Below are 26697 nucleotides of genomic sequence, written 5' to 3'. Positions count from 1 at the left end.
TTGCTGTGAGATGTTACCCCACTCTTCCACCAATGCACTTGAAAGTTCCTGGAAATTGCTGGGGGGAAATGGCCCTAGCCTTCACCCTCCGATCCAACCGGTCCCACGCGTGCTCAATGGGATTGAGATCCGAGCTCTTCGCTGGCCATGAAAGAACACGGATATTCCTGTCTTGCAGGAAATCACGCACAGAACGAGCAGTATGGCTGGTAGCATTGTCATGCTGGAGGGTCATGTCAGGATGAGCCTGCAGGAAGGGTACCACATGAGGGATGTCTTCCCTGTAATGCACAGCATTGAAATTGCCTACAATGACAACAAGCTCAGTCCGATGATGCTGTGACACACCGCCCCAGACGATGACGGACCCTCCACCTCCAAATCGATCCCACTCCAGAGTACAGGCCTCGGTGCTAAGCTCATTCCTTTGACGATAAACACAAATCCGACCATCACCCCTGGTGAGACAAAATCGTGACACGTCAGTGAAGATCACTTTTTGCCAGTCCTGTCTGGTCCAGCGACGGTGGGTTTGTGCCCATAGGTGATGTCTGGTGAGGACCTGCCTTACAACAGGCCTACAAGCCCTCAGTTCAGCCTATTGCGGACAGTCTGAGCATTGATGGGGGGATTGTGCGTTCCTGGTGTAACTCGGGCAGTTGTTGTTGCCATCCTGTACCTTTCCCGCAGGTGTGATGTTCGTATGTACTGATCCTGTGCAGGTGTTGTTACATGTGGTCTGCCACTGCGAGGAAGATCAGCTGTCCGTCCTGTCTCTCTGTAGCGCTGTCTTAGGTGTCTCACAGTACGGACATTGCAATCCATTGCCCTGGCCGCATCTGCAGTCCTCATGCCTAAGGGACGTCTGTAAGCTGTTAGTGTCTTAATGACCGTTCAACAGGTGCATGTTCATTAATTGTTTATGGTTCATTGAACAAGCATGGAAAACACTGTTTAAACCCTTTACAATGAAGATCTGTGAAGTTATTTGGATTTTTACGAATTAACTTTGAAAGACAGGGTCCTGAAAAAGGGATGTTTCTTTTTGCTGAGTTTAGTAGATCATCTGCATACATTGACACTTTATGCTCTTCACCAGCTCGGTGGATTCCAGTGAATGATGGTGATAGTTTTAAGGCCAAGGAAAGCGGTTCTATTGCAAGAGCAAAAATGGGCAGGGACATAGGGCACCCTTGACGGGTCCCTCTGGAGAGAGGGAAGTATTTTGAAGGTTGAGAGTTGGTGTGTACGCTAGCCGTAGGAGCAGAATAGAGCAGATGTATCCATGAAATGATTGGACCCAAAACGAAATCTTCCCAAAATCTTAAATAATCCCACTCCACATCAAGAGAAACAACAATTTGGGGGTGATAATGTTCAAAAGCTGTCGTACATTGGAAAACAGTTGTCGCCCTTTGATGAAACCCATTTGATCATCAGATATGACATCCTGAAGGCAGGGTTCCAACCGGCATACTAGAACCTAATTACTTAACATCAGCGTTCAAAATTGAAATGGGCAGATATCCACCGCATTCCGCTGGATCTTTATCTTTCTTAAGTATGAGTGAGATAGAGGCTTGGGTTAGCGTCGGGGGGGAGAGAGTCCTGTGATAACGAGTCGGTGAACATATCTAACAGTAATGGGGCGAGTTGATCTGAGAATGTTTTGTAAAAATCTACCGGGGAAGCCATCAGGGCCAGGGGCCTTGCCATCAGCGCCAGGGGCCTTGCCATCAGGGCCAGGGGCCCTGATAGGGGCCTTGCCATCAGGGCCAGGGGCCTTGCCATCAGGGCCAGGGGCCTTGCCATCAGGGCCTGGGGCCTTGCCACTTTGCATTAACTTTAGACCCTTTGTTATCTCATCAAGATGCAGAGGGTTGTCCAGAACTTTACTCATGTCCATATCAATGGATGGGATATCCCAAGTTATCTAAAAAGTTGTCCATAGCCGTATTATCTGATGGGTTGGATATCCTGGCTCAGAATCCTCTGGCAGTCCAATCACGTGGATATTCTGGCGTTTTGAATGTGAAATCAAATCTCAACTTCAGCCAGTGTGAGATGCCACAGAACCCCGGATGGTTTCCACGGTTGCCTGAATTGGATCCAGTGCAGCCGCCAGGGAGTTATTCAGCAATTCGGTGAGTTCTGCTGCCAAACTTTCACGCAATTTCGCTAGCTCTCTGACAAGGATCTCCAGTGTTATCGGGTTAGCCATATCACCCGGAGTGGCTATTGAAGCCTTCAATGAAGGTGGAGTGGTAGCCATTTTAGCTGAAGCGTGTGAATGGTTTGCTCATGCCAACTTAGGTACGCTCTATTACTGGGTAATTAAAATAACTTTTGAAGTCATGAGAAGTATGAATTTAGGCGAAATTGAGGATTATTTACAAAAGTTGTCGGAGAAGAGCCATCGTGCGACTTATTTCTACATTGCTCAACCGGAAGCCCGAATTGGTCATATTTTAATAAGGTGCATGCATAGGGATGTCCACGTCACCCAGAGATATGCCCATGCTATAGAGATACACCTAGCAGACTGAAACTTCACTGTTGTAGGCATAATACAGCTAGTGCTATCTAGACTTGTCCTGTCAAACAAATCCATGACATTAGCTACCTAAAGGTGAAGTAAACTCAACTGAGGAGTAACAGACTTTAAACCTGAAAACGTGCAGGATACCTCTCCGGTTTCCCAGACTTTTTTCTTTAATATACTATGTTATGCTTGTTCGTGTAGCACTCCTCACAGGCTGCTGTACATTTATTTGTTTGTTAGTGAGATGAAACTGACCAAACTCAAAGGTATTATTATAGGTCAGAATTGCAACACAATATTTGTTAAAAATGTTATTCCATATTTTTAAAATGGTGTTTATGTTCACAGATGAAATGTCACTTTTCCGTTGATCTTTGTTAGCCAGCCAGGGGGTGGCCAGCACACAGTGGGGCTGTGTGGGGGAGAAGAAGCCTTTAGCTGGGGCCCAGCGGGTAGGTTGGAGGTAGAGCAGCCGTAACCCAGCCTCAGGCCTAAACCACAGGCATTCTACGTGCTTTCTAAGTGGAAGGTGACGGCTAAGTTTAGCTGCTGAGGTTAAACTCAAATGTGCTGCTCTTTGAGAAACTATGGGCTGCTGGCTGGGCTGGCCTTCTCAAAATGGTCCTACGGCAATGAAGTATGTCATTAAGTAAACAAAAGGATGGTGAAGGCTGTTTATAATCACCAAGTACATCCCTGTGTGTGTGTGTGTGTGTGTGTGTGTGTGTGTGTGTGTGTGTGTGTGTGTGTGTAAACAAATGAGATATAGATAGTAGTGTTTTATGTTGGTCCGTGTACAACTGCTGAAGCAGAGCTTGCTTACTGTACACAGAGCTGCTTTAACACACACACAATGTCTTCCATTGTGATCTGAGCGGAACACTGCAGGCCTTCATATGTTCCTCCTGATTAAATCATTGAAGTGCAGCTCATCTGCTAATCACAAGGTTTGGTCTGGACCGCCTGCTGGTTAAAGCTCTCTGGTCAGCTAAGAGGCCACTCTGCAATCTGCTATGTACACCCAGTATTGGACGCTCCAGGTAGGCAGCCAGATATTACTAGAGCTCTCTCTGGGTCTAAGGTCAAATATCGTCTAAGACCCTGTTGATGCATTCATCCTCAGTCTGCCTGGATGTCAACCCTCAACAAGTGTATCTCTATCTGTGATTTATATTTGTCAAAACCACATTTCTTTTCACCTGGGCTTTTGTAATTTGATGGTTAGCTATCTTCTCCAAACAGATACTTTCTAGATAAAGATGAAAGGAAAGGACTATGTTAGACCCCCTAACCAAGCCCCTGAATCTGAGCCCATCCCCTCAACAGAGGAGTGCTCGGAGGTGACGAGACTGCAAACTGTCATGATTAGCGCAAGTTATACACACACTATGGTGCAACGCATCGGAGGATTATTTTTCAATGCGTCTGTTTGTACATGTCCCTATTCAAATGAACCGTAAATGGAGAGAAACTGATGTCATGGTGTTTTTTTTTTTTATAGTTCACTGTGATTCTGTGCTGAATTTCTACATGTCTTTGTTATAATTATTTAGTGTTCTCTACAATCTCAGGTGGAGCAGTCTAAGGTGCTGGTAAAGGAAGGAGGAGTTCAGCTGCTTCTCACCATCGTTGACACGCCAGGGTTCGGGGACGCTGTCGACAACAGTAACTGGTACGTCTGACTAGGTGGCTGGCTGACCGACTGATGTGCTTGTTGGCCGACTGACTTGCCAACTGACTGGCTAGCCTAGCCTAGCCTGCCCTATATATCTCTATCTGAATGTGTATATTCTACATTAAATATAGAGTAATTGAGTAATGTCTGTGCTCTGCTCTCCTATAAAGCTGGCAGCCAGTCATCGATCACATCGACAGTAAGTTTGAGGATTACCTCAACTCAGAGTCCCGGGTCAACAGACGGCAGATGCCTGACAACAGAGTGCACTGCTGCCTCTACTTCATTGCCCCCTCTGGACACGGGTAGGTACTGCAGCTGGAATGGCGCCATTCTTGAAACACTATAATAATTCAAATTTAGTCCCTGCCGCTTCTCAACCTGTGAATAATTATTCTCCTCGGGGGAAGAAAAGTGTTTTCCTCCACTCATTTGAGATTGAACATGTTCTTGATGCTCTTGACTGTTCCCTGTCAGGGCAGACTAGACGGGGTATTGGTCACGGGAAGAAATCAGTAGTACAACTAACGTGTAGCCTAAGACTGTTTACATAATGCTAGCAGGTCATCCACCCTCCTGCCCCAGGTGAGGAGTACAGCTGTCAGTTTTCATTTAGGCCTAGCTGCCCCTCCCCTCTACTGGGGCTGCTGGGACGCACACTGGGAAAACATTTAGGTATCTCTCTTCTCCTGGGTTCACTTTGTTGGAGGCTGTTTCTCATCTCTGTATTTCCTGTCTGTCCTCTGCTCTGCTCCACACAGCTGGCCCTGCTGTTGCATCTCTGTGGGCTGCGCTGTGCTCCCCATAAACAAAGGGTGATTTGACAGGCCTGTGCTCTCTCCATTTGGATGCCGGTGTTCCTCACTGTCTTGGCCCAAAGTGTGCCTGTATCTCTGACCAAGTCTTTGTTCTGGTCTCTATTGTGCCTGGCTGGCTGGTAGCAGTCTGTGGTCATCTAAGAGGACTAGCACCGTATGGCTCCATTGACAGTTAACATGTGTGTGTGTGGGCAGGCCGTGCGTGTAGGCAGGCCGTGCGTGTAGGCAGGCCGTGCGTGTAGGCAGGCCTTGCGTGTAGGCAGGCCGTGCGTGTAGGCAGGCCGTGCGTGTAGGCAGGCCGTGCGTGTAGGCAGGCCGTGCGTGTAGGCAGGCCGTGTGTGTAGGCAGGCCGTGTGTGTGTGTAGGCAGGCCGTGTGTGTGTGTGTGTGTGTGTGTGTGTGTGTGTGTGTGTGTGTGTGTGTGTGTGTGTGTGTGTAGGCAGGCCGTGTGTGTGTGTGTGTGTAGGCAGGCCGTGTGTGTGTGTGTGTGTAGGCAGGCCGTGTGTGTGTGTAGGCAGGCCGTGTGTGTGTGTAGGCAGGCCGTGTGTGTAGGCAGGCCGTGTGTGTGTGTGTGTGTGTGTGTGTAGGCAGGCCGTGTGTGTGTGTAGGCAGGCCGTGTGTGTGTGTAGGCAGGCCGTGTGTGTGTGTAGGCAGGCCGTGTGTGTGTAGGCAGGTAGGCCGTGTGTGTGTGTAGGCAGGCAGGCCGTGTGTGTGTGTGTGCGGCTGTGTGTGTGTGTGCGGCCGTGTGTGTGTGCAGGCCGTGTGTGTGGGGGCAGGCCATGTGTGTGGGGGCAGGCCGTGTGTGTGGGGGCAGGCCGTGTGTGTGTGCGGCTGTGTGTGTGCAGGCCGTGTGTGTGCAGGCCGTGTGTGTGTGCAGGCCGTGTGTGGGGGCAGGCCGTGTGTGTGGGGGCAGGCCGTGGTGGGAGTGTGGGGACAGACCGTGTGTGGGGGCAGGCCGTGGTGGGTTGGGAGTGTGGGGGTAGGTCGTGTGTGTGGGGGCAGACCATGTGTGTGGGGGCAGGCTGTGTGGAGGCAGGCCGTGGGAGTGTGGGGGCAGGCTGTGTGTGTGTGTGTGTGTGTGTGTTTGCGTTTGCGTAAGCTGATCTTTCAAAATGGAGACTGAAACACAATCATTTTTCAAAGTGCGATGATTCATGCTGCTCTCTTGATCTAACTTTCTGAACATACAGTTGAATCCAGCCACAGCCAAGGCAGAGCATAGACTTGTACATGTTGTCTGTGTGCCAGGATTTACCGTTGTTTAGCTATCCCAGGGTCTACTTTTACAGACTGGAATCTGTAACTCTGTATGAAATACCAACTTGATGGCTGTTTAAATGAAATTGTTTTCAGGCAGAACAGAAAAGTGCTGTGCTGCTCAGTAGATTTACAGTGTATTGTGGGCCAGATGCTGCCATGGAGCGGGAGATTCATTCTGAACAGGAAATTGTTTTGTTTTTAGTCCCAAGGTCAGCCAAGCTGTGAATCTGAGTTTTTCTTCCCTCTCTCCTTCCCTCTCTCCTTCCCTCTCTCCTTCCCTCTCTCCATCCCTCTCTCCATCCCTCTCTCCATCCCTCTCTCCATCCCTCTCTCCTTTTCTCTCTCCTTTCCTCTCTCCTTTCCTCTCTCCTTTCCTCTCTCCTTTCCTCTCTCCTTTCCTCTCTCCTTTCCTCTCTCCTTTCCTCTCTCCTTTCCTCTCTCCTTTCCTCTTTCCTTTCCTCTCTCCTTCCCTCTCTCCTTCCCTCTCTCCTTCCCTCTCTCCTTCCCTCTTTCCATCCCTCTCTCCTTCCCTCTCTCCTTCCCTCTCTCCTTCCATCTCTCCTTCCATCTCTCCTTCCATCTCTCCTTCCATCTCTCCTTCCCTCTCTCCTTCCCTCTCTCCATCCCTCTCTCCTTCCCTCTCTCCATCCCTCTCTCCTTCCCTCTCTCCATCCCTCTCTCCTTCCCTCTCTCCTTCCCTCTTTCCATCCCTCTCCTTCCCTCTCTCCTTCCCTCCGGTGTAGCACCAACAAGCTTCACCTTGACCATGTTAAATGAAAGGAATTTGTTGAAACTCAAACCTCTCTCTCTCCAGGTTGAAGCCTCTTGATATAGAGTTCATGAAGCGGTTACATGAAAAAGTGAACATCATCCCCCTCATCGCCAAAGCGGACACAATGACTCCTGAGGAGTGCCAACAGTTCAAGAAGCAGGTGTGTGTGTGTGTGTGTGTGGGCACTGTGTACACACCATGTCCTGTGTGTATGTCTTTCTCTGAATGCAGATGTAGACTGTGATATTAGTAGTGTATGCAAGCTTTTCCTGTGGGAGAGAACACATGCAATAAATGAGTGATGCACAGTTGTTGCATGTGACTCAACGAGTGTGTGTACGTGCTGCGCACAGTTCCCTCATCCTGTGTATTGACTGCCCCTTCAGCCTGAGTGAGTATTGATGTTTGTGGCTCGTTGGCCTAGATGGATACATAACCAGAGGGAAGCACGACTCACATTAACTCTACCACTCTCCCCCCTTTCTGTCACGTCTCTCTCTCACACACATTTCTCTCTCTCTTTCCCCTCTCTCTCACACATTTCTCTCTCTCCCCCTCTCTCTCACCTTTCTCTCTCTCTCTCCCCCTCTCTCTCACCTTTCTCTCTCTCTCTCTCTCTCTCTCTCTCTCCCCTCTCTCTCTCTCTCTCTCCCCTCTATCTCACCTTTCTCTCTCTCTCTCTCCCCCCTCTCTCAACTTTCTCTCTCACTTTCTTTATAGATCATGCGAGAAATCACAGAGCACAAAATCCAGATCTACGAGTTCCCAGAGACCAACGATGAGGAGGAGAACAAGATGGTCAAGAAGATCAAGGTTTGGATCCCACATACACACACACACACACACACACACAGCTTGTATTCTCCACACCAAAGCTGGAATTGAAGAAAAAATAGGAGAAAAAAACTTGACAAACATGAACACAACACTGTCTTTATCCTGATCATGAAATGTAGTGTTTACATCGCTGCTGAAGGCATAACATAAACACTCAAATCCACTACTAGTGTTTTGGACTGGCCCCACCAGCCCCACCAGCCCCAGGATTAATAAGAGAGAAACCACTGAGTGGGTAGTTGGTTACCACTGCCACTGAGTGGGTAGTTGGCTACCACTGCCACTGAGTGGGTAGTTGGCTACCACTGCCACTGAGTGGGTAGTTGGCTACCACTGCCGCTGAGTGGGTAGTTGGCTACCACTGCCGCTGAGTGGGTAGTTGGCTACCACTGCCGCTGAGTGGGTAGTTGGCTACCACTGCCGCTGAGTGGGTAGTTGGCTACCACTGCCGCTGAGTGGGTAGTTGGCTACCACTGCCGCTGAGTGGGTAGTTGGCTACCACTGCCGCTGAGTGGGTAGTTGGCTACCACTGCCGCTGAGTGGGTAGTTGGCTACCACTGCCGCTGAGTGGGTAGTTGGCTACCACTGCCGCTGAGTGGGTAGTTGGCTACCACTGCCGCTGAGTGGGTAGTTGGCTACCACTGCCGCTGAGTGGGTAGTTGGCTACCACTGCCGCTGAGTGGGTAGTTGGCTACCACTGCCGCTGAGTGGGTAGCTGGCTACCACTGCCGCTGAGTGGGTAGCTGGCTACCACTGCCGCTGAGTGGGTAGCTGGCTACCACTGCCGCTGAGTGGGTAGCTGGCTACCACTGCCGCTGAGTGGGTAGCTGGCTACCACTGCCGCTGAGTGGGTAGTTGGCTACCACTGCCGCTGAGTGGGTAGTTGGCTACCACTGCCGCTGAGTGGGTAGTTGGCTACCACTGCCGCTGAGTGGGTAGTTGGCTACCACTGCCGCTGAGTGGGTAGTTGGCTACCACTGCCGCTGAGTGGGTAGTTGGCTACCACTGCCGCTGAGTGGGTAGTTGGCTACCACTGCCGCTGAGTGAGTAGTATTGATTAGGTCACATGTGCTCTGCTGGTCCAGCACACTATGCACTTGTCACACACACACAAACCACTGTTCTCAACTGTCACTGCCATTAGAGTTGCTGTGTTCCCAATGCACTATTTTATCTCCAGTCAATTTTCCTTCCAATTTTTTAAAAGGAGTCTTGGTAAACATACTTCACCGCAGCAGAATGTGTGTGCATAGCCTTGTCTAACAGGTTATTTGAATGAGTTGTGTGTCTGCTGTGTAATGTTTTATCTCCCTCCCCTGCAGGATCGCTTGCCCCTGGCTGTTGTTGGTAGCAACACCATCATCGTGGTCAACGAGAAGCGGGTGAGAGGGAGGCAGTACCCCTGGGGCGTGGCGGAAGGTGAGAAGCCATGGGTCAGAGGTCACAGTCAAGACACTGGCCTGGATACACACACAACAGCCTCTGGGCGTTATTTGATATTAGCACTAAGGTTTCCCCACACGTCGATTTGTTTAACTTTGAAAGGTTTACGTGTGGAAGTAATACAATCTCTCACCCTACTATGGGGGTCAATATATTATCTGGGCAACTGTGTGTTGGGGAAGTGCGTCTGCAGGTCATGTTTGACTTAGAATGACCGTTATGCTTTTTCCCTTAGGCCCTCTCTGTATCTTAGGCCCTCTCTGTATCTTAGGCCCTCTCTGTATCTTAGGCCCTCTCTGTATCTTAGGCCCTCTCTGTATCTTAGGCCCTCTCTGTATCTTAGGCCCTCTCTGTATCTTAATTAAAATGCTGACATTTCTAGTCCCATCTAGTTGGGACTTGCCTGGTTAAATCAAATAAATCTAAATTTCTAGTTTCAGCTCAAAAAGAGTATTAAAATCTAACATTATTCAACACTATTCCTATACTAAACATTATACAACTAGAACCTGGGGAGGTTCAGTAGCCTCCTGCCCAGCAGTTGACCTTTAGTTATGTTGTGTTATAAACATTCACTTGCTATGTTATCTCTGGCCCTGAGTGATGTGTGTGTTCCTGTCTGACCAGTTACGTCAGTCCGGTATATACTCCGCTTTATCTACTGGTGACTTAATGACCATGGAATGTTCTTAACAAATAGAGTAGTACTTCGGTCATTTTGCATACGACAAACATGACATTTGTTAATGTCTTAACAAAGGAAAAGCTTAGAGATGAAATGACCATTGCTATGTATCAACTCGGCATATAACAGGCCCTTTTAGATGGAGGGTGTGTTTTGAGGAGAGTCCTGTATGTAACAGACAGATGTGTTCTATTCAACAGGATATGTGTTCAGTTCTCTTTGATGCTAGACAGACAGACCGACAGGATATGTGTTCAGTTCTCTTTGATGCTAGACAGACCGACAGGATATGTGTTCAGTTCTCTTTGATGCTAGACAGACCGACAGGATATGCGTTCAGTTCTCTTTGATGCTAGACAGACAGACCGACAGGATATGTGTTCAGTTCTCTTTGATGCTAGACAGACAGACCGACAGGATATGTGTTCAGTTCTCTTCGATGCTAGACAGACAGACCGACAGGATATGTGTTCAGTTCTCTTTGATGCTAGACAGACAGACCGACAGGATATGTGTTCAGTTCTCTTTGATGCTAGACAGACAGACCGACAGGATATGTGTTCAGTTCTCTTTGATGCTAGACAGACAGACCGACAGGATATGTGTTCAGTTCTCTTTGATGCTAGACAGACAGACCGACAGGATATGTGTTCAGTTCTCTTTGATGCTAGACAGACAGACCGACAGGATATGTGTTCAGTTCTCTTTGATGCTAGACAGACAGGCCGACAGGAAGCTGCTTTAGCACCACTCCCTCTAAATGATTCTCGACTCAACAGCACTTGTCTTAGTAGAGTGGACCTGTATGAAGTTTAGCTAGCTATTTTGAACTTTAACCTCATGACCCCAGAGCTCAGGTCATGTGTACACACACGAGAATACACTCCAACCCCAGAAGTGAATGAATGTCCCCTCTCTGCTCCCCACTGTTTTGTACCGCTGCAAGAGTAGATGGGAAAGTCAGCTCTACTCTAAACTCTACCATTCAGATACAGCTCTGTATCTCTTTGGTCTGTAGTGTATGTGAGATGCTGTAATTTTGGTTTAAGATAGTAAAGTTGTGTTCTTTCGACTGGATGAACTGTGCGGTTACTACGACTACAGTACCTCTGGCGGTTGCATGAAACCCGCCCATGGGGAGTGAGTTTTGGATTACCAAAAAATGTTTCCGGCACCGTGTAAGTGTATAAATATAGAGAGGGAGAGGGGAAGGCCACACTTCAGCTATGTGATCCACTCCCTACACACAGCAGTCAGGCAGAAACCTCAGGGGAACTAGTGTATGTGGGAGTATACATGGTGTCTGGCACCACACTGTGACTGCTGACAGTATTACACCCAGACTCTCCTTCCTGTCTACTCCACGCAATCTCTCTTGGATGAGAAAGCCAGAGGCCCCTCCCCTGTGACCTTCTCCGATGGGTTACGAGGAGCGTGGACGTGAGGTCTTCCCTTCAGCAGTGACTAGCTCTCCATCTCCCTCCTGTAACTGTCACACCCCCTTGTGGTAACTGACAACTCTCTCTCTCTCTCTCTCTCTCTGTCTCTGTCTCTGCCTGTGTGTCTGACTCTCTCTAGTGGAGAATGGAGAGCACTGTGACTTCACCATCCTGAGGAACATGCTCATCAGGTACTGTTCCAACACACACAAACACATTCCTCTGCACGATGGTCATGCACCACTGAGTGTCCTGTTTTACACTCTGCATGAGCATCGGCAGAGACATTATGGTGCCAGTTCTCAGTGCCATATCGTTCCTCACTGCTCTCGCTGACTGTTTAAATGTCTTTTAGTGTCACTGTTTTACACTCTGCATGAGCATCGGCAGAGACATTATGGTGCCAGTTCTCAGTGCCATATCGTTCCTCACTGCTCTCTCTGACTGTTTAAATGTCTTTTAGTGTCCTGTTTTACACTCTGCATGAGCGTCGGCAGAGACATTATGGTGCCAGTTCTCAGTGCCATATCGTTCCTCACTGCTCTCTCTGACTGTTTAAATGTCTTTTAGTGTCCTGTTTTACACTCTGCATGAGCATCGGCAGAGACATCATGGTGCCAGTTCTCAGTGCCATATCGTTCCTCACTGCTCTCTCTGACTGTTTAAATGTCTTTTAGTGTCCTGTTTTACACTCTGCATGAGCATCGGCAGAGACATCATGGTGCCAGTTCTCAGTGCCATATCGTTCCTCACTGCTCTCTCTGACTGTTTAAATGTCTTTTAGTGTCACTGTTTTTTTTACTGTAAAGTTTATTGCTGTGGTTAATTTGAGTTTAAATAAAGTTTTATTTGCGTTGTTCTGTCTTCTTGTTCCAGAACCTACATGCAGTTTAAATAAAGTTTTAATTTGATTTGGTCCAGAACCCACATGCAGGACCTGAAGGATGTGACTAACAACGTCCACTATGAGAACTACCGCAGCAGGAAGCTAGCAGCCGTCACATACAACGGAGTGGACAACAACAAGAACAAGGGACCAATGACCAAGTTAGTACTAACCAACAGTCCACCAAAGGTGTTTGTAAGTGGTTATGTTTTTCATTTCTCTCCATTGCAGTTCTGGATCAGTGTGGAAGAAAGGATTGAGACAAGGCCCTGCACTACTGCAATCCTCTCCCCTGATCACAGGGACGAACAGTCACCCACACACACAGCCCAGAATCTGGGCTGGATCTAACAGTCACCCACACACACAGCCCAGAATCTGGGCTGGATCTAACAGTCACACACACACACAGCCCAGAATCTGGGCTGGATCTAACAGTCTAATGAGCCTTAACTACTGCTAATTCACAGCCAAGCATAGAGAACCTCACTAAAATAATGCACCGTAATGTCACAGTAACCACCAGCATTCGTTCTCATTAGCTAGCTAATAGCTCTCTAATGCATGGTCATCATATCAGCATGGTCATCATATCAGCATGGTCATCATATCAGCATGGTCATCATATCAGCATGGTCATCATATCAGCATGGTCATCATATCAGCATGGTCATCATATCAGCATGGTCATCATATCAGCATGGTCATCATATCAGCATGGTCATCATATCAGCATGGTCATCATATCAGCATGGTCATCATATCAGCATGGTCATCATATCAGCATGGTCATCATATCAGCATGCTAAGTGTGTGTGTTTCTCTTTTTTTAGATTTGACACAAGTGAAGGCATGTAAGTGTAATTTGAGTTCTTCAAGTTGGCTCCGTTTCTACTTCCTCTCTGTTTTTCCGTCTGCCTCGTACATTCCCTGTGTTTCTATAGAGATGCTGTTCTTTATTATAGGCTGGAGGCCCCTACCAGGTCACAATACATGAAATCATTCTACAGCATTAGGAAACTGCCCAGAAGTCTTCATTGAATACTAGTTGGTAGAATAGTCTTCCTGGAAAGTCATTTTTGTCCTATGATTAGGCTCTTGCTTTTTTTGTGAGCTTCACTTAGCAACTGTACCAATAGAGCTTTTGGCGGCTTGGCGTTCACTAACTCAGCGACGCAATGGCTTTGCTTTACTAACAGAAATTAATATTATCCTCTCATTGAATTGCTCTGTCTTCCATATCCAAGGCCTTCCTCTCTCCTCCTCCTCCAGGCATAAGTGTATGCAGGAGAGATCGTGACAGGAATTTCCACCCTGGCCCAAAGTCTGAGTTTGACTACTCTGGGCTAGAGCTGGGGTGTAAGGCCTCCAGACTGGTGGATGATGTGTGTGTGCCTCAACCCTGCAGGAGTCCCCTGGCCCAGATGGAGGAGGAGAGGAGGGAGCACGTGACCAAGATGGAGAAGATGGAGATGGAAATGGAGCAGGTGTTTGAGATGAAGGTCAAGGAGAAGATCCAGAAGCTCAAAGACTCTGAGCTAGAGGTACAGGAACCTAACAGAACACCTTCACACCACTAAAACTCACTCACTCACCCCTTGTTTATTTATTAATGGAGCAATCTCACTTAAAGACACCAGTTTGAATGGTTACATTTGTATGTTTTAATTAACAATGTATTCATAGAAAATAGATGCATCTAACACACTCACACAGACACATGAATATATCTCTCACACACACACACACACACACACACACACACACACACACACACACACACACACTAGACTCCAGCCATGCAAAGGGTGCAAACTGTCCTGTCTGCAGCTCCAGCGGCGCCATGAGCAGATGAAGAAGAACCTGGAGGCCCAGCACAAGGAGCTGGAGGAGAAGAGACGCCAGCTGGAGGACGAGAAGCACAACTGGGAGGCACAGCAGAGGGTGCTGGAGCAACAGAAACTAGACGCATCCAGGTACAGCACGCTGCTACTCACATGAAGAAGATGGCCAACACGTACATTCCTATAGAACTATATTGCATGGAGTCAACCGTGAACAATTATTCATGTTTTTTTTCAGTGTCATATAATGCAGTATGTGTTTTTCTACACAAATCAAATCTAACTTTATTTGTCACATGCGCCTAATACAACAGGTGTAGACCTGACAGTGAAACGCTTTACTTACAAGCCCTTAACCAACAATGCAGTTCAAGAAGAGTTAAGAAAATATTTACCAAATAAACTACAGTAAAAAGTAACACAATATTTTAACAATAACGAGGCTGTATACAGGGGGTACAGGTTAGAGGTCATTTGTACATGTAGGTGGGGGTAAAGCAACTATGCATAGTAGATAATAAACAGCGAGTAGCAGCAGTGTAAAAACAAATAGGTGGGGGGGGGGTCAATGTAAATAGTCCAGGTGGCCATTTGATGAATTGTTCAGCAGTCTTACGGCTTGAGGATAGAAGCTGTTAAGGAGCCTTTTGGTCCTAGACATGGTGCTCTGGTACCGCTTGTCGTGCAGTAGCAGAGAGAACGTCTATGACTAGGGCTTTCCTCCTCACCTCATCCTGTACCATCATAGAATATGATGGAAGGTTATTATTTTGGAAGAAACAAATGTGTCTCAAGGGTACACAGCGCAAGGGTATGTAAACAAATGTGTCACAAGGTACACAGCGCAAGGGTACGTAAACAAATGTGTCTCAAGGGTACACAGCGCAAGGGTACGTAAACAAATGTGTCTCAAGGGTACACAGCGCAAGGGTACGTAAACAAATGTGTCTCAAGGCTACACAGCGCAAGGGTACATAAACAAATGTGTCTCAAGGGTACACAGCGCAAGGGTACGTAAACAAATGTGTCAAGGGTACACAGCGCAAGGGTACATAAACAAATGTGTCTCAAGGCTACACAGCGCAAGGGTACATAAACAAATGTGTCTCAAGGGTACACAGTGCAAGGGTACGTAAACAAATGTGTCTCAAGGGTACACAGCGCAAGGGTACATAAACAAATGTGTCTCAAGGGTACACAGTGCAAGGGTACGTAAACAAATGTGTCTCAAGGCTACACAGCGCAAGGGTACATAAACAAATGTGTCTCAAGGGTACACAGCGCAAGGGTACGTAAACAAATGTGTCAAGGGTACACAGCGCAAGGGTACATAAACAAATGTGTCTCAAGGCTACACAGCGCAAGGGTACATAAACAAATGTGTCTCAAGGCTACACAGCGCAAGGGTACATAAACAAATGTGTCTCAAGGGTACACAGTGCAAGGGTACGTAAACAAATGTGTCTCAAGGGTACACAGCGCAAGGGTACATAAACAAATGTGTCTCAAGGGTACACAGTGCAAGGGTACGTAAACAAATGTGTCTCAAGGCTACACAGCGCAAGGGTACATAAACAAATGTGTCTCAAGGGTACACAGTGCAAAGGTACGTAAACAAATGTGTCTCAAGGGTACACAGCGCAAGGGTACATAAACAAATGTGTCTCAAGGGTACACAGCGCAGCATATACTGCATACACAGCTCATTATAAAGAGCTCTGCCTCAATCAATTTAGTAATGTCTCTCTTTCATCTCTTTTCTCCTCTCTCTCTCACGCCCCTACAGAACCCTGGAAAAGAACAAAAAGAAGAAGATATTTTAAAAGTATTTCGGCAAGACCACCGTGTGACAATGTACTAGTTGCCAATTTCCCAACCTGGACTGTCAGTTTGTCTGTCAACCAACAACCTGTTACTGTGTGTATGCATGGAGGAGCAGTGTGGTATGTCTGGGGGGGTTCTACCTGGGGTCCTACATTAGACCCACGGTCACAGACATGCTCAGTCCTGGAACGTGTCTCCTTTCTGTTCTCTCGCTCTCCTCCCCAAAGACCTTTCTTATTCTCTCTGAAACAGGCATGTTAGACTGTTGTACAATCATGTTTTTTGGTTCGCAGTTCTCAAGCACACGCAGTCACACACAACAAAACACACCGGTATGAGCTATTTCATGATTTCAGAGACGATTCCCTTTTCTTTTTGAAACCCAGAATGCCACAAGACTTGCTTTCTTATCCTCTTTCTAGTTAGATGACCTTGGAGACACAACTTTGTTGTAGTGTTCTATTTAACACCAAATGACCAAACTGCGGAGTAGGAAGCTACACACCAAGCTACACATCAAGCTACACCCCAAGCTACACACCAAGCTACACACCTCAGGCGTTTTTCTTTTTATAACAATTGTTGTTTTTTAATTATTTAGTTATCGTTGTTATTTTTTGGCCCTCATCCAAAAATGTTATCCTCTTCCAATTCTTGTCATTTAAATCATCTAGCCATGGACCGCTGTGTATAACTTCAGTCATATTAGAACGTTTCATTGCTGGTTATTTTGTCCTTTTTTTCCTCTCTCTCTATTATATTGGCCCTGCTACAGTAATCGTTACATTTTTCATTTTGTGTTTGTAGGCATTTCTCCATTCTGGTCTTTGAGGTTTACTCTGCATACTGAATTTCACTCCAGCTGCTACACAGTAGGCCCCCTTGACCAGGGCTGGGAAACCCTGTTTTAGAAGACGGTGGGGGAGGAAAGTTTGGTTGTTAACTCAACCCGTTAACATAACCCTGATGTAGTTTACTTACAATGACCAATGACTGTAAACAGGTCTGTATTGACTGTAATAAACAACGATGGGGTTCCCTTCCCTTACATCACATTTAACTCTGTTCATGTAATGCATCTCTTTATTTTTTTTATTGTAGTCATAATAAACTTATGATGATACAACCCCAGTTGGTTTTATTGAAATAAGTGGAATAAAATAAGCTTTTTGTTGAGATGGAAGTGAATTAGTGTGGTATGATGCTGCTTAGCTCGCCTTTGATTCCAGTTACAAGCCAAAAGCTGTCGTCGGCGTTATGTCCCCCACACCAAGATGCACGCTATATTTCACCAGCAGGGGCCAGTGAATAACTACTGACTCCACCATATCCCATACAATAGGGATCATCAACTACATTCGGCCCAATTGTTTTAGTTTTTTCTTGAGCAGGTATTTGGGGGTCCGGAACATAATTAAAAATAATTTGCAGTCTACAAATTGACCACAAGAAGCCCAAAGAGATATTTGACATTATTTCAAACCTTTCTTACATTTTGTATACGATCACGTATGTATTATGTGTGGGAATAAATGGAACAGAATTCCACAATTTTAAATCACTTGGAGCTGATTTCCTGGTGTTTTTAGTCTTCGGTTCCAACAACGATATGTATATATTTTTTAATAATAAAATATAACGGCTCAGAACTTGGGATGGCCAAATAAAATGACTGGGCTGTCAGTTGGGGAACCCTGCCATGCAGTCATAGGGCATATCTCAGGAGTTTACAGGCTGATTGATCAGTCTTATCACACACACACTCTCTGTGCCCCGTGAACATTCTGCTCTTTAGACCTGATCATCTTGTCATGGTGTACTCCAGACCTGAATCCTCCTGAATAGACAAATGGACTCGAGAGTTCATTGAGGGAGATGGCAGATTACCTTTGATGCCTTTTACCCACTTCAGGTGAAAGAGACTGAAGGTAAAAGTAGGTAGGCTCTCACCTGATGTAAGTGGCAAGCAAGAATTCCTTGGTCGAGGAAATATAGTGCTTACTTAGCACATACTAATAGGCCTACAAGATAAAAATCAGTTGTGACTTGGACTAAATCTCGGGCATCTGAATAAACTTCGGAACCATCCTGTTGGGATGGATGATTTTGAGACAAAATAATGAATCATTGGTAAGGTTTGACCTAAAATGGAGCAAGAGACAATGGTGATCTAGGAATTAGCTGATCGTAATAGTTCATCAGTAAAAGCCTGTCAATTGATATTGGGTCAACTGCGGACCAACACCCTTTGACACAGAAAGCTGTGTTGGCGTTGGTCCTTGGTGTCTGTCTGACCACATCATCCTAGCCAAGTCAAACTGGACAATGGTCAAGGTTCATTTCCTCGCTCTGTGCTCAGCACCCCTGGAGCCATGCGGTCCAGACTGAACATCCCTATTAACCAGGTTTTTAGTAATGGCCATTGCACTAAGAGTACCGCCCAATTACTCCACTCAAAGTCATTGGATATAAGTTCAGTTGTGCCATAGTGCATTTTGATCACATACTGTATTGACCTGCTAGGGAGCTATGAAGAAACTGACAGATCTTCCTCAAACTTTCTATCATCTCTATTTATTGTCACCTTGAGGTCCATTTAGTATAAGGCTCCCTAAATATTTACAGTGCCCCATTTAGCTCTGCCTCAGTGGAGTGGTTACTAATGCTAAACCACTCTCATCAGCAGTCTCTTGCTGCCTGGTCCATGGGAAACTGGATCTGATCTTTCTTACATAACACTACGACGCTTCAATTTATTTTCGCTGTCCACACCACTCAGTGCTTTTCTCTAGTCTATCACCCCTGAGACCTCCTTCCTGCCAAATACTGTTCCATAGCTGGTGAAACACAGGAGGCTCTTGCTAAATACAGTCCTCTGACTTGGCTTGCAGTGTTTGTTCTGCTAAATTGCTCATTTTGACGATGACCTTTGTGTTTTTGGAGCTCTGTGTGTGTGGTGTGCTGGAGTGGGTCCAAGCAGACAGCCTGCGGAGGGAGAAGATTTCACACTGTGGCTGTCAACGTGTTTTAGCTTTTTTCTCTGTGTGGCTTGGACAAGGCAACACAAAAACACACTCTGTGACACATGCACAGTACACACATTTTTACATATTACATTTTAGTAATTTAACAGACGCTCTTATACAGAGCGACTTACAGTTAGTGCATTCATGTTAAGATAGCTAGGTGAGTGGGGGTGCTGTGTTGTGTGGATTATTTAACCCCCTAAAGTTGATGTCTGTGCCACAGTGGAAATCTAAATAGCATTTTTAAATCCCCATAAAAAATCTTTCAATTTAAGCTAGAGATGTTTTTTTGTTGTTGCTTTGTATGCAAAAGTGCGACATCAGCCTACAGTATGTTGCACTTCCGCACCTGCGGTGAAAGGTGACCGAGCTAGAGTGGTGTTTGTCAAACCATGGGACATGCCAAAAATGTGGTCTTCTCATAAAATCGTATGTAGCGTCCGAACGGTTTGGCCTACAAACTACACTGAACAACAATATAAACACCACATGGAAAGTGTTGGGCCCATGTTTTATGAGCTGAAATAAAATATCCCAGAAATTGACCAAACCAACAAAAGCTTATTTCTGTCAAAGTTTTGTGCACAAATTTGTTTGCATCCATGTTAGTGAGCAATTTTCCTTTGCCAAGACAATCAATCCACCTGACCAGTGTGGCATATCAAGAAGCTGATTAAACAGTATGATCATTTCACAGGTGCCCCTTGTGCTGGGGACAATAAAAGGCCAATTTAAAATATGCAGTTTTGTCACACAACATAATGCCACAGATGTCAATTATGAGGGAGTGTGCAACTGGCATGCTGACTGCAGAAATGTCCACTGAAGCGGTTGCCTCCAACGTAATTTTAGAGAATTTGGCAGTACGTCCAACCGACCTCACAACTGCAGACCACGTGTAACCACGCCAGCCCAGGACCTCCACATCAGGCTTCTTCACCTCGGGATCGTCTGAGACCAGCCACCCAGACGGATGATGAAACTGTGGATTTGCACAACCTGATGAATTTCTGCTCAAACTGTCACGAACCGTCTCGGGGAAGCTCATCTGCGTGCTCGTCATCCTCACTAGGGTCTTGACCTGACTGCAGTTTGTCGTCATATCCAATTTCAGTGGGAAAATACTCACCTTCAATGACCACTGGCAAGCTGGAGAAGTATGCTCTACCCAGATGAATCGTGGTTTTGTGTGGGTGAGCGGTTTGCTGATGTCAATGTTCTGAACAGAGTGCCCCATGGTGGTGGTGGGGTTATGGTATGGATAGGCATAAACTACAGACAGGGAACACAATTGCATTTGACAATTTGAATGCACAGATTACTGTGTTGAGATCCCGAGGCCCATTGTCGTGCCCTTCATCCGCCACCATCACCTCAGGTCTTCCATGCCCTGCATACTCACCAGACATGTCACCCATTGAGCATGTTTGGGATGCTCTGGATCGACATGTACGACAGCGTGTTCCAGTTCCCGACAATATCCAACAACTTCTCTTAGCCATTGAAGAGGAGTGGGACAACATTCCTCAGGCAACAATCAACAGCCTGATCATCTCTATGTGAAGGAGATGTCGCGCTGCATGAGGCAAATGGTGGTTGTCACACCAGATACTGACTGTTTTGCTCTAGGACGCCCACAGGCCTCACAATACTCGTCTGAAGGTCCCCCGGTACCATTTGAAAAAATGAATGGAAACTGTTTAGTGCCAAAAATAAGGGTTCAAATACGTCAAGATGTTGTAATGTCTCCTCATCTTTCTTATATCTATCAGATATTGGACATTTACTTCAGAACAAACTTCCTTTAGACATTTTTGGGGGGGACTATCTGTTGTTTCATGTAGGGAATATGTTATTCAATGTGTTTGGATGGGCTAGCAGCAGTAAGGCCAAAAAACATTTTTCATAAAATATTTGTATTATATTTTCGGGAGACTTCAAGGGGTATTACAATTCTAAATCAAATAGCTAAATGATCATTGGTCTGACCTTAAAACAGTCCCATATAGCTTAGTAGACCCCCCTGGCCCCCCAAAGGTGCTGTCCCACCTATGCACTCACACTGGTCCCTTCCAGTGCTGGTGGCTTGTCATCCAGTACATAAGGAAGATTAGGGTTCTGCCCAAACACTAGCTGGCATGGGCAGTGACTGCTGTCCTAGCTTCAGGGGGAAGATGGGCAGTGACTCTGCTGTCCTCGCTTCAGGGGAAGATGGGCATTGACTCTGCTGTCCTAGCTTCAGGGGGAAGATGGGCAGTGACTCTGCTGTCCTAGCTTCAGGGGGAAGATGGGCTGTGACTCTGCTGTCCTAGCTTCAGGGGGAAGATGGGCAGTGACTCTGCTGTCCTAGCTTCAGGGGGAAGATGGGCAGTGACTCTGCTGACCTAGCTTCAGGGGGAAGATGGTTCCACCATTTGAGGTGCCAGGACAGAGAAGAGCTTTGACTGGGCTGAGCGGGAGCTGCCCTCTCGTAGGTGTGTGAGGGCCAAGAGACCAGAGGTGGCAGAACGGAGGTGCTCGGGTTGGGTTGTCAGGTTTTAGCATAGCCAGAAGGTAGGGAGGGACAGTTCCTCTTGCTGCTCCGTAGGCAAGAACAGTGGTCTTGTAGTGGATGCGAGATTGGAAGCCGGTGGAGTGTGGAAGAGTGGGGAGACATGGGAGAACTTTGGAAGGTTGAAAACCAAGCGGGCTGCAGCGTTCTGGATAAGTGCAGGGGTTTGATGGTACAAGCAGGGAGCCCAGAAAACACACACAGTGCACTCGCTAGGTGTGCCACACTCTCGTTGTGTCACACAATAGGGTAACACAGCAGTACGTTAGTCTAACGGGCCTCTCAGTTTTGGACCCACTAAGGGATCAGGGGCCAGATTCTATTTTGTATGTGGGTCTGCACTGTTTCACCACCTGTGGTCTCTGCCACCATGGAGACGGGCCTTTTGTTAGCCAGAATCCCATTACGTCATTGGACCAGACAATGATTGTGTCTGTGTATCTTTGTGCATCTATGGCTACGTTTACACAGGCATCCCAATTCTGATATTTTTTTCTGAAAAAGATCTTATGTGAAAAGATCTGATGTGATTGGTCAAAATACCTATTGGTGGGACAAAGATCAGAAATGGACTGCCTGTGTAAACAGCCTATGTGTGTACCTGTCTCCAAAGCCACTTAGTTGGTGAGTGCATACATTTTTATTATGTTGACCCCTGTGGGAATTGAACCCACTACCTTGGCAGTGCTAGCACCAGTCTTGCATACTGAGACACACTTTGTATACTTGTCTGTGTCCACATGGGCAAGTTAGTTTATGTGGTGAAATGATCAGAGTAATTGAGAAAAGTTGGATAGGGGCCAAGAAGAGAAAATGTTGGTTGTGATCTGGTCATGCTACAGCTCCATGCTCGACAGGTCAGAGCCTTGGCAGCCACAGCTAGAGTGAGTCAATATTGGCAAAGAAGTGGCATGGAATAGAGCACAGGGTTACTGGTAGGGGAAACAGGATCCTCGACATGACTGTCATCACTGCGTGATAGCTAAATCTTTACAGCTGTTTTTGGCTGTGATCACTTTATTATGTTATCCTTTTGTGAATTCATGCTGTTTTGGTACATCTTGTTTTGTGTTTTTTATCCATCTGTAGACATCATACAGCTTTATTACCTGTTGGTGTTTTGTCAGTGATTACGACCTCCTCGGTATTGTGAAATAAGAACAGGGTTCAAGTAAAGGTGGAAGTGTTTTGACTTTGAGCCATGCCATGAAACACTCTGATGCTATATAAAGAGGTGTGATGGGAACAGCGCATGCATGGCTTTCCCCATCAGTACTGGTGGTGGAACCATACCGGTGTATGCTGCATGGCACTCAGACATCTTCCTGTCTACAGCTTCCAGGGGAGGCCTAAATTTGCTGAATAAGGTGTGCTTAGAGCAGGGCTAGAGCAAAAGCCTGCATACACAGTTCCAAACGGGAATTCCACTGCTTTGTTATGCTGAACCCTCACAGCATAACATCCACATAGCTTTTTATTAAGTCTTCTAACATTCTAACAAAACACTAAGTGTTGTACAGCTCTGTTACATAGTTCAGAACTTGTTATACAGTTTGACAGCTTATCTGTCACCACCTTTATGTAGCCAGAGATGAAATCCAACATAAACCCCTTTTGGCTAATCTAAAATGCTAATGAGATGCTAATGAAATCAGAGGAGAAAAAAAACCTGTCGTGGAGAGAACCAGAATGGTATTACTTAGCCTGGTTGTCCATTTAAACTGGCCACAATGCATCATGTTATGTAAAACTCTGACCACCTTCAGCACCTCTCTCTCATTGGTTGTTCTGTTGTCTGCATATTTCTATTTGACCGGAGAGGGAAGAAATGGGGCCTAGCTAATTTATTTCAGTTTTAGAGAGAATGAGAGAGCGAGAGAGACTGGAAGCTGTGGGCTATATTAACCTTTGAAATACACATGTATATTCTATCCCTGCTTGCAGTGCACCCATACAGTGGGGAGAACAAGTATTTGATACACTGCCGATTTTGCAGGTTTTCCTACTTACAAAGCATGTAGAGGTCTGTCATTTTTATTATAGATAAAAATCCAGAAAATCACATTGTATGATTTTTAAGTAATTAATTTGCATTTTATTGCATGACATAAGTATTTGATCACCTACCAACCAGTAAGAATTCCAGCTCTCAGAGACCTGTTAGTTTTTCTTTATGAAGCCCTCCTGTTTTCCACTCATTACCTGTATTAACTGCACCTGTTTGAACTCGTTACCAGTATAAAAGACACCTGTCCACACACTCAATCAAACAGTCTCCAACCTCTCCACAATGGCCAAAACCAGAGAGCTGTGTAAGGACATCAGGGTTAAAATTGTAGACCTGCACAAGGCTGGGATGGGCTACAGGACAATAGGCAAGCAGCTTGGTGAGAAAGCAACAACTGTTGGCGCAATTATTAGAAAATGGAAGAAGTTCAAGATGACGGTCAATCACCCACCCTCGGTCTGGGGCTCCATGCAAGATCTCACCTCGTGGGGCATCAATGATCATGAGGAAGGTGAGGGATCAGCCTAGAGCTACACGGCAGGACCTGGTCAATGACCTGAAGAGAGCTGGGACCACAGTCTCAAAGAAAACCATAAATAACACATTATGCCGTCATGCATTAAAATCCTGCAGCGCACGCAAGGTCCCCCTGCTCAAGCCAGCGCATGTCCTGGCCCGTCTGAAGTTTGCCAATGACCATCTGGATGATCTAGACAGGTCATGTGGTCTGATAAGACAAAAATATAGCTTTTTGGTCTAAATTCCACTCGCCGTGTTTGGAGGAAGAAAAAGGACGAGTACAACCCCAAGAACACCATCCCAACTGTGAAGCATGGAGGTGGAAACATCATTCTTTGGGGATGCTTTTCTGCAAAGGGGACAGGACGACTGCACCGTATTGAGGGGAGGATGGCCAACAACCTCCTTCCCTCAAGTAAGAGCAATGAAGAGCAATGAAGATGGGTCGTGGCTGGGTCTTCCAGCATGACAATGACCCGAAACACACAGCCAGGGCAACTAAGGAGTGGCTCCGTAAAAAGCATCTCAAGGTCCTGGAGTGGCCTAGCCAGTCTCCAGACCTGAACCCAATAGAATATCTTTGGAGGGAGCTGAAAGTCCGTATTGCCCAGCGACAGCCCTGAAACCTGAAGGATCTGGAGAAGGTCTGTATGGAGGAGTGTGCCAAAATCCCTGCTTCAGTGTGTGCAAACCTGGTCAAGAACTACAGGAAACATATGATCTCTGTAATTGCAAACAAAGGTTTCTGTACCAAATATTAAGTTCTGCTTTTCTGATGTATAAAATACTTATGTCATGCAATATAATGCAAATGAATTACTTAAAAATCATACAATGTGATTTTCTGGATTTTTGTTTTAGATTCCGTCTCTCACAGTAGAAGTGTACCTATGATAAAAAATGACAGACCTCTACATGCTTTGTAAGTAGGAAAATCGGCAGTGTATCAAATACTTGTTCTCCCCACTGTATCTGTGTTTTATTTACTGAAAATAAATTAAGTGTTGTAACACTATTTGAAATGCAAAACTGAGAGAGTATTATTTGTTGAAGTGTCTGTGTAAAAAAATATATTACACATAATATTGTTTTATATTATTATAGTCATCTATTACATCTTATATCTCAACTTTAGTTTTAATAATAGCTTATTTTGTAGAAGAGAAAAGAGAAATCTCATCATCATGCACACTTCTCCTTTTCATAAAGAGCACCTACATGTGAGTTGCTACCGTGTTTGAGTTTTTTCACCAACTCAATGAAAATAAATCCTGTGTACCACTTGTGTAACCAGAGGTGTCAAACATAAACCAATAGATCAGGAGTTTTAATAGGGTTTTGATGTGGATTAAGTGTTTTATAACCCGTTGTAATATTCCTTATAACACAAAGGGATTATATTAGTCTGCATTTTACATGTGAAAGCCTGTATTGAGAGCTCTTCTCTCGTTAGATTGTAACCATTTTAAACATGCATTATAATGTAAAGTAGATCAATTGAGTCAGAACTGAAGTCCTCTTCAAGGACACAGTAAAACATGTGGACTGAAAAAAGGTTAGCGCCACGCCCCCCTGGTGTGACGACGAGACCAGCTGGCGTTTAACGCGAACACTGTGCTGCAGCACCAGCACGCCACCGGCTAGTTCCTCTAGGCAAGCTGACCGGTGTGGACGGTACCTGAATATTCAGCAAGGACCTAACACCAGGAGGCTTCATGATAAAAATGGAGTGAGACAGACCGCTAAACGACTAAAGAATTGGACCTGCTGTTTTGTGCGTATTTTCTGACTATTTTAATCCCGAAAAAACAAACATACTACGGCTCATATGTCTGTAAATTAGTAGAACTGTCACATCTACAACTGTCTTGCATGTCTGAGCAGGAGTCGATCAATCACACTGTAGGCTACTTTTACACGTGTGCGCCTGCTGCTGTGGTGCTGCTGCCTTCGCCGCTCTCTCCGGTCTAGACTGTTCCAAGCCCCGGTGGATTGACCTGCCAACTGAGCCGCAGCCATGGGAGGGAATTTGGGGTGCCACCGCTCGATCCCCAAAGACCCGACGGATTTCAACAACAGCAAGCGCAAGTTTAGCGCCGCGTGTAACTTCAGCCACATCCTCGTGAACCAAGAGCGGTTGAATATCAACACAGCCACCGAGGAGGAGCTGATGACTTTACCAGGAGTGAACCGCACGGTAGCGCAGAATATCGTGGAGTACCGGAACTGCATTGCGGGGTTTAAAAAGGTAGAGGACTTGGCTCTCGTGAGCGGAATCGGTGCCGGCAAACTGGAGATCATCAGACTGGAAATATGCGTCTCGAGCAGGACGAGTTCGTCCCAACACTCACCGTCGTCTCTGCGTAAAGACTTCGAGCCCCACCTGTCAAGCACAGGTATGAACATCAACACCGCCACACCGGCGCAGTTCATGAGCATCCGTGGCATCACGGATAAAATAGCGAAGAACATAGTAGAATACCGGATGGAAAACGGTCCGTTTAAAAGCATCGAAGACTTGGTGAGGGTTAATCACATAAACTCATCTTTATTGGACAAAATTCGCTTT

General features: G+C 46.1%; 2 protein-coding genes across 4 annotated transcripts in view; both read left to right on the top strand.

Moving 5' to 3' along the window:
• Window positions 1-17200, top strand: part of LOC109907370 (septin-7) — a 43815-nt gene extending 26615 nt beyond the window's left edge. For 2 of the 3 annotated variants that reach the window (XM_031793411.1, XM_031793413.1), the window contains 11 exons: window positions 4114-4214; window positions 4388-4522; window positions 7109-7226; window positions 7787-7879; window positions 9226-9322; window positions 11610-11661; window positions 12392-12517; window positions 13190-13210; window positions 13765-13900; window positions 14187-14332; window positions 15987-17200. In XM_031793411.1, coding sequence (XP_031649271.1) covers window positions 4114-4214; window positions 4388-4522; window positions 7109-7226; window positions 7787-7879; window positions 9226-9322; window positions 11610-11661; window positions 12392-12517; window positions 13190-13210; window positions 13765-13900; window positions 14187-14332; window positions 15987-16023 — 1062 coding nt within the window. In that variant the 3' untranslated portion in view covers window positions 16024-17200. The remainder of the gene's footprint in view (window positions 1-4113; window positions 4215-4387; window positions 4523-7108; window positions 7227-7786; window positions 7880-9225; window positions 9323-11609; window positions 11662-12391; window positions 12518-13189; window positions 13211-13764; window positions 13901-14186; window positions 14333-15986) is intronic. The other variant, XM_031793412.1, reaches the window with a different exon arrangement.
• An 8524-nt stretch (window positions 17201-25724) lies between these two features.
• The window catches only part of LOC109908643 (endonuclease/exonuclease/phosphatase family domain-containing protein 1), a 28346-nt gene continuing 27373 nt past the window's right edge, over window positions 25725-26697 (top strand). The window contains exon 1 of the mRNA XM_031793410.1: window positions 25725-26697. This exon is cut by the window's right edge and continues 299 nt beyond it. Coding sequence (XP_031649270.1) covers window positions 26146-26697 — 552 coding nt within the window. The 5' untranslated portion in view covers window positions 25725-26145.

This window comes from Oncorhynchus kisutch, linkage group LG17 (assembly GCF_002021735.2).
Source record: "Oncorhynchus kisutch isolate 150728-3 linkage group LG17, Okis_V2, whole genome shotgun sequence".
Taxonomy (NCBI): Eukaryota; Metazoa; Chordata; class Actinopteri; order Salmoniformes; family Salmonidae; genus Oncorhynchus; species Oncorhynchus kisutch.
This window is presented reverse-complemented; position numbering and strand designations above follow the sequence as displayed.